The sequence below is a fragment of the Bactrocera dorsalis genome, chromosome 2, assembly GCF_023373825.1.
Source record: "Bactrocera dorsalis isolate Fly_Bdor chromosome 2, ASM2337382v1, whole genome shotgun sequence".
NCBI lineage: Eukaryota > Metazoa > Arthropoda > Insecta > Diptera > Tephritidae > Bactrocera > Bactrocera dorsalis.
The window spans coordinates 49436509-49444682 of NC_064304.1; the positions used below are offsets into that span (position 1 = coordinate 49436509).

Consider the following 8174-nt stretch of genomic DNA (forward strand, 5'->3'; position numbering starts at 1 on the left):
ACCATCACTTTTACTACAAATACAAAGTCGAATCCATTTTGATAATTAATTAGTTTTTGTTCGTTTATTGAAAACTTGCAACAGTTTTGACAGTTCCACGTCTATTGCGAACTAAAAATATGATCAAATTCGTATGTCATAATGCCAATCACGGTACACGATTGACCTATCACGTAATTTTCTTTCGTATGTTTGTCGATCCGTACACGGATGTCTTATTCGACCCCTGGTTAATACTGTGGTTGATCGATGGTATTCAATGCGTTTTTGACTTAAAATTCGGTAGCAATCGTACTTTTCAAAAAAAAAAAATCAGCTATATCAGCTAACGTTCGAGAGATGTCCAGCTCCATATCCTTCACTTTTTTAATATCTTCATCAGTTCAAGAGATCAAAAGTCGTACAGGCTTTGTACCACTCGTATACTTCTGCTTTTGAGTCACCGTTATCTATTTCCAACATCCACAATAATTCCGCACACGAAATTTGGATTGAAATACAAAATTTGAGACAAATTCTTTGGTCAATATTTTTCTCCATTGTAAAAATCGCAACGCACTACTGAGATGTATGAAAGCAGCTGCTGTAAAGAAACTGGTTGACAGTTCGCGCTCATATTTGGCATAGTAATTAAGGACAGTCCTACCAACTTAGCGAAGTACATCGTTTTGAAATATCACTTACCTGGGGAATTTAAATTGTAATTTCCGGGACCTTTTTTGTCACAATATATGAAATTTATGGAACTAATCAAACTTCTGCTACGCCACATCAAACATTAAAAAAAACATGTGGCTTAGTGCTAAGTATGAGGAAAATAGGTTTTGACTTTGGTCTTATGCGTTACATTATGTTTTCCGATCCTTTGTTTGACTTTTTTCAGATTTGCCAATCTGCATAATATTATATTGACTTAAGTTTGAGTTCATATCAAATTTATGAAGACTAACCAGCTTACTTCTGTTTAATCTGTTTTTCCAAAAACTCTTTACTATCTCTATCTTTACTCAGTTGAAAATTTTGTTAATCAGTTTAGCATAGGGTACGTTCGAGTTGAACAATAAATACCGCAATATTGCAACCTTGTTACTTACTTGATACTCTGTTGCTTATACTCAGCTGATAGTCTGCAGCAATATTGCGAGCATCATTTTCACAGAACGTTATGCTTAAAAAAGTCGTAGTTAAAATGGAAATTTTAACGTATTTAAAAACTGATGAGATTATGGAAAAGCAAAGTGACAATTTTTTAAAAATATAAACAAAAGAAGAAGGATTAGGATACGGAGAAGAGAGCTTTTGTTAAAGGAAAGCTGTAAAAGAAGAAGAGTGACAAAAGTACGCAATTTTTTTAAAATTGTAGAGTCATATCCAGATGATATTTTTTCTCTCTTTTTCGGATGACTCGCGCGGTATTTGTTGTAAGTTAAGTATTTTCATAGCTAAATGTGTATCTTTGTTTTACACAATGAATTTATTTCATCTAGAAGTTAGAAAACGCTCTTATCCCTTTTTGGTCCCCAATGGATACCAAATATTCATTGAAGCAATCCCTGTATATTACATTATGGAAACTGGGTAACAGCAGAACAACGTATCGCGAACTATCTGATCGCTTTGATGTGGGCAAAGGAACATCTCATAAATTATTTTTCAAAACTATAAAAGCAATATGCTGTCTTAAAGGCGAAATTTCGTGGCCCACGGTTACTGAGCAACAGCAAATAATGGAAAGCTTCCAGACAATAAGAGCGAACTCCTTTCCTTTCGCTGCCCAATTTTTAAAGGAATCACATCCGGCGAGGTTCCAATAGCTAGTGGTGGCATAATTTTAGCTGACTCAGCGTATCCCCTGTCTAAATATTTGATAGTCCCATTTAGGGACAATGGGCGCCTTACTGCTGATGATAGAAAATTTAATTACTACCTTAGCTCTACCCGAGTGCCTATAGAACAAGCATTTGGTGTTTTACGACAAAAATTCAAAACACTTAATCATATTGATGTAATTTCTTTAAAGAGTGTCTCTAAAGTGGTGTTGTCTTGTGCTATTTTGCATAATTTTATAATAAATAATGACGAAGACTCAAATATTGTCGAAAGCAATGGAATGATACCAAATACTAATGATCCTGAAACAGAAAATATAAATAATATTAACGACAGCAGTGAAGGTATCTCTCGGAGAAATGAATTGAAAATGTTGTTCACTTCATAAGAATTCACTTTTTTTATTTCATTAATTTTTTGTATGCATTTTCAAAACAAAATATTTTGAACTCCATTTGATTTGAATTATAAAACTAAAACTAAATTCACAGCATTGTATTTAATAAATGAATTAAAACTATGGTTAAGAAAACTGATTTTCTTTTCATTAAATTTGTAGCTAATACTTGCAAATGTTACTTTTGCAAAAATTTATCCAGCACTTCTTTTAATCCCAGCATTATTTTAGCTTTTTCTTTTTCAAATTCCAACTTTTCTCTTTCAAACGCCATCACTTCTCTATGCCTGAGTTTTTCTTCTTCCGATTCCTTTTTTAAAAATTCCAACGTTTCATATCCCGATACTGTGCGTTTTTTTTAGCGAAATTTTGCTGGTTTCCCCTTACGTCTGGGACACTCTTCACAACATCATTGTCCTCTCGGCACATTTCGTTTTCTCTTATGTGTTCTGCAGTCGAGCAGCTTGGAAGATCTAATGAGTTTTGTAGGTTTTCAGATGGAGGATCAACTGAATGTCTATTGCCGTAAACTTCATCAAAATCATTAAAAAAATCCCAAGTGGTTGCATCTCTACCTGTTGATCTATTCCGCTTTTTTATTCTTTTGTAAGTTGCTAGCATGTTGAGGAATTTTCTTTGGAGTTGCTCTTTTGTCGCAGTTAAATCAGGAGCTTCAGTCTTTATATTGTCCAACACTTTGCCCCAAAGAACCGATTTTTTTCTTTTGCCGCAAGAAAACTCTTGCTCCATGTCCAGTCGACACCTGACCAACAATTTGGACTCAGCTGAACTTAATTTTATTCTAAAAATAACAAAAAGAAATATTTAATATTTAAATTACATTGAATTCTATATTAAATATCAAATATTGCGAAGTTTACTTACATTTCGCCCTCCATTTCAAATGCGCATAAATTTTTTTTGTGTTGCGTTTGATTGGCTAGTGATGAGCAACAGATTGATTACATTTTCTTGCACGAACGTGTGACGTTGCCACTGTTGCCGAAATTTTCGCGGCGAACGTGATGCTTTCTCATAAAAAGTAACAATGCCGCAATATTTACTGAACGAACACACCCATAGTTAAGTAATTTTCACTTCCATAGTTTTTAACAGTACCGTAATATGGGGAGTGAGCGGGGTTATTCTCCCATTTCATCCATTTTCATACTGTACGTAGAAGTTCTTATAATATTTGTACTCAACAAGATTGGCTGTGGTAGCTTAAGTGGTCTAGGAGATATGTACATATGTACATTTAACTTGTTATAAGGCGGGCCACGCTCACTTTTCAAAAAAATTTTGCTCACATGTATCCCTTGCTACGTGGATGCTTTGTACCAAATTACAACTTTATACCCTAATTTAGTGCTTAATTATGGCACTTTATATGTTTTCGGTTAATGGGAGTTTGTGGGAGTGGCAGTGGTCCGATTACGCTTATCTACGATCTCGTACGAGTATTTTTTTGCATTAAGGGACCCTTGAATTTGTATCACATGTATTTGCTGGCTTTAGGGAGAATAAGAATACTGATGTTATATACACAGATTTCAGTAAAGCTTTTGATAAAGTAAACCATTCAATTCTTTTGAATAAACTTGATCTTCTCGGTTTTCAACCAATATTTCTAAAATGGGTTGCTTCTTATCTTAGCAATAGAATTCAACAAGTCTTATTTAACGATACTTTTTCTGTCATAATCAATGTTCCTTCAGGCGTTCCACAAGGTAGCCATCTTGGTCCAATTTTGTTCTTGTTATTTATTAATGACATATCATCTGTTGTTAAGTTTTCAAAAGTCTTATTATATGCTGACGATGTAAAACTTTTTAAAACGTATACTTCAAACAACGAAAGATGCCAGTTGCAAACAGACTTAAACAACCTAGTTTCTTGGTGTGATAGAAATGACATGCCATTGAAACTTAAAAAATGTAAAACAATGTGCTTTTCACGTAGATCTGTAGACCCAACTTCATACACAATACAAAACTTTAGGTTGGAGCAAGTATGCAGTTTTGTTGATTTGGGAGTAACTATGGACCCCAAACTCAATTTTAATCTTCACGTATCTTCCACGGTTTTTAAAGCTAAAGGCGCTCTTAGTTTTGTTAAACGTTGGTCTAAAGAATTTAGAGATCCGCTTACCACAAAAATTCTTTTTACATCTCTGGTGAGGCCTATATTAGAGTATGCTTCTGTGGTATGGAACCCTAGTTACCAAGTCCATTCGGATAAGTTAGAGTCCGTTCAAAAACAATTCTTACTTTTTGCCTTAAATCATTTGAATTGGGATTCCAGTTTAAATCTTCCCCCTTACACTAACCGTTTAAAACTTATAAATCTCCCGACACTCGCTAGTCGTAGGGAGATGCTTGGTATAATAAGGGTTATTTTTTAAGAGCTTGATAACTTTTTTTAAAAAAAAAACGCATAAAATTTGCAAAATCTCATCGGTTCTTTATTTGAAACGTTAGATTGGTTCATGACATTTACTTTTTGAAGATAATTTCATTTAAATGTTGACCGCGGCTGCGTCTTAGGTGGTCCATTCGGAAAGTCCAATTTTGGGCAACTTTTTCGAGCATTTCGGCCGGAATAGCCCGAATTTCTTCGGAAATGTTGTCTTCCAAAGCTGGAATAGTTGCTGGCTTATTTCTGTAGACTTTAGACTTGACGTAGCCCCACAAAAAATAGTCTAAAGGCGTTAAATCGCATGATCTTGGTGGCCAACTTACGGGTCCATTTCTTGAGATGAATTGTTGTCCGAAGTTTTCCCTCAAAATGGCCATAGAATCGCGAGCTGTGTGGCATGTAGCGCCATCTTGTTGAAACCACATGTCAACCAAGTTCAGTTCTTCCATTTTTGGCAACAAAAAGTTTGTTAGCATCGAACGATAGCGATCGCCATTCACCGTAACGTTGCGTCCAACAGCATCTTTGAAAAAATACGGTCCAATGATTCCACCAGCGTACAAACCACACCAAACAGTGCATTTTTCGGGATGCATGGGCAGTTCTTGAACGGCTTCTGGTTGCTCTTCACCCCAAATGCGGCAATTTTGCTTATTTACGTAGCCATTCAACCAGAAATGAGCCTCATCGCTGAACAAAATTTGTCGATAAAAAAGCGGATTACGGAACACTGATTTTGGTAATAAAATTCAATGATTTGCAAGCGTTGCTCGTTAGTAAGTCTATTCATGATGAAATGTCAAAGCATACTGAGCATCTTTCTCTTTGACACCATGTCTGAAATCCCACGTGATCTGTCAAATACTAATGCATGAAAATCCTAACCTCAAAAAAATCACCCGTTATTTCTTATAAAACTCGTGAATGGGTCGGTCTGTAGCCCATCTCTCTTATCTGATATTAATTTTAACGTCCCCGCTCGCTCTACCAGGCAGTTTAGACCCTTACTTTTAAAATTTTCTAGAACAAATTTTGAGTTAAATGAACCGTTCCGCCGTATATGTCATGATTTCAATTTTCATTCCAGCACATTTGATTTAACAGACTCACTTTTTACAATTAAAAAAATTATTTTAGCTACTCTTAACAAGTAAAATTATAAACTTTAATTTAATTCTTAATTTTGGCTGTTGAAATTTTTGTTTCTGTAGCTGAGCAGCTTAAGATCGCAACGCTTAAAACTCTCTTGCCTTTTATGACTCGGCTAATTCCGCTCGTTCGCGGATTGCGCCCCTCGCGTCGGTTGGGCGGGAGGAGGGTAACCGTTGGGTATTATTATACGATTATTTCATTAAAGTTTCATTAAGGTATCTCAATTTTTACTCAGTTTACAGCCAGATTTCAATTTTTCTCATCACCCATCATTGATCATTTCTATAAGTATACATAAGTAACTCTATATCTATCTCGCTTAGTTTTACGTGATAGTACAAACGTTAGGTGAGCAAAACTATTATACTGCGTTACCTTGATGAAAAAGGATTTTTTTCTTCCGCAAACCGCGTCTTTTTTCATAAATTTTTCCGTTAACTCGTCCAAAAGGTTGCAATAATATTCAGATATTATTGTTTTACCACTTTGCAAGTAATCCACAAGCAAAATTCCTCTCGCATCCCAAAAAAACTGATGCCATAACCTTCTTGGCCCATTTCCGGACACGAACTCGTTTCGAAGCCGAACAACCAGGTTCACACCCCTCTTTAGCCTCTTTTTTGATTGATCATGGTGATACACCCAAGTCTTATCCATACGGATGAATTGACACACAAAATCCCCTTTTAGCTTTTTAAAACGCATAGTCAATCGACACGATCTTCCAAAACCGAAATCCTGTATTTTGGCTTTGATTTCTGGTGTTGATGCGCTTTTTGGACGTCCTCCACGTGGATCGTCTTCAAGGCTTATACGACCACGTTTAAATTCAGCAACCCATATTTCTACTGTTCTAATTGAATTTCTTTTGGTGCCACACCTTCCAAAAACTAGAATTTTTTCAGTGCATTGTAAAAAATAGTGTGACACGGCGACACTAAATGGCTTGCAAACAAAAAATGAATTGACAGACTGAAATGAAACTTCGCATACGTTCATATGAAGAGTATACAACCTGGTAATCTATAGCAACTGGTTGCAAGAGTAAAAAAATATATAACGCGAGATTTCTCTACATTTCCTCTTAAAGCTTTATGGTTATCCCAAATTTATTGCTGTCACTTTCAGCATAATATTTTAAAATTGTGCTGTTCTGCTTCTCAAAAATTTATTTAATACAGCGATTTTAATCGGAAAATGGAAATTTCTTTTTTATCTCTAACTAAAAAAATTAAATAATCATAATAAATATACCATAGTAACAGAGGTGCTGTGGAAGGATTACGGTAGTAATTAATTTCGTGAAAGCGCATGCGCACACGTAACTAGACGGTGTTGCATAATGCGCTGCAGAATGATTCAAAAAACAAGACGGTAAGACTTCATGAATTTATATGTGTGAGCTCATAAATGTATGCAGCGGGCGTTAACCATAAGCGAAAAGGTGAAACTTAAGCAATATGCAATTAAAATGGCTCGAAATGACGTATACGCTGTTACTGGGGAAAAATTGTTACTTAAGCGTCATGTGGCAGACTGGTAATTCAGTGGTATGATACATAAAGACTAAATTGTTAGCTGAACAACAAACAAGAGCCTGGAAGGTGAGGCTTTTCTTCGGTGCACCGCAGTCACTTCTTTAAAACTATTACGCTTGCCTCCAGTCGACACAAGCAGAAAAAGTGAGCGCTGACTGTGTTTCAGCATTTAATGGCGCTTTTGATTAATTTCTGCCAGCCAAACAATCAAAATGGCTCGATCTATGCGAGTTGAGTCAGTGAGTTAGACGCCAGTTTAGCCAGGTGATTGAGAAATGTGCACAGCTAAGTTACAAAGTCAACTGTTATCCTGCAGCATGTACATACATATGTTTATTTGTGTCAGTAAGTATTTTCTTGTGAGCGGCTACTGCTTTTTCGCTGACTTGGCAATGAACTTTGGCTTTAGTTACTATCAACGAATATTTAACGAATTACCTCGATACCTTTCAAAAAATAATTATTTCAGTTCTAAATTAATTATTGGGAAATTTATGCTACCTAACACATTTCAAATTATAGTTGCTAGAATTGAAATATTATTACATACATATGGGGTACTAACAACGTATCTTAAAGCATCGTAAAATCCTAAAATCGTAAATTTGTAAGCTAGTGTAAGAAATGTGTTGTTGGATTGCATACTAAAATAAGTTTACGCAAATACAACTCTGAACGCTATGTATTCGGTTCGTATTAACTGATCAGCTGATTTCTGTTTACATCAGTTTGCTTTTCTTTCAATTTTCTTTTGTCGAGGGTTTTCGGAATAATGGAGCAATATAATGTTATACAGGTAATATAAAAATGCATAATAAATACAATTTAACTAATTAAAT

General features: G+C 35.3%; 1 protein-coding gene across 1 annotated transcript; it reads right to left on the bottom strand.

Moving 5' to 3' along the window:
• Positions 1-1996: 1996 nt before the first annotated feature.
• On the bottom strand, positions 1997-3300 carry LOC125776197 (uncharacterized). Its single transcript, XM_049447156.1, has 2 exons — positions 3113-3300; positions 1997-3029 (listed from the first exon to the last, which is right to left on the bottom strand). The coding sequence occupies exons 1-2, from the start codon at positions 3124-3126 to the stop codon at positions 2543-2545; spliced, it is 501 nt and encodes a 166-aa protein (XP_049303113.1). The 5' UTR covers positions 3127-3300; the 3' UTR covers positions 1997-2542.
• Positions 3301-8174: the final 4874 nt, after the last annotated feature.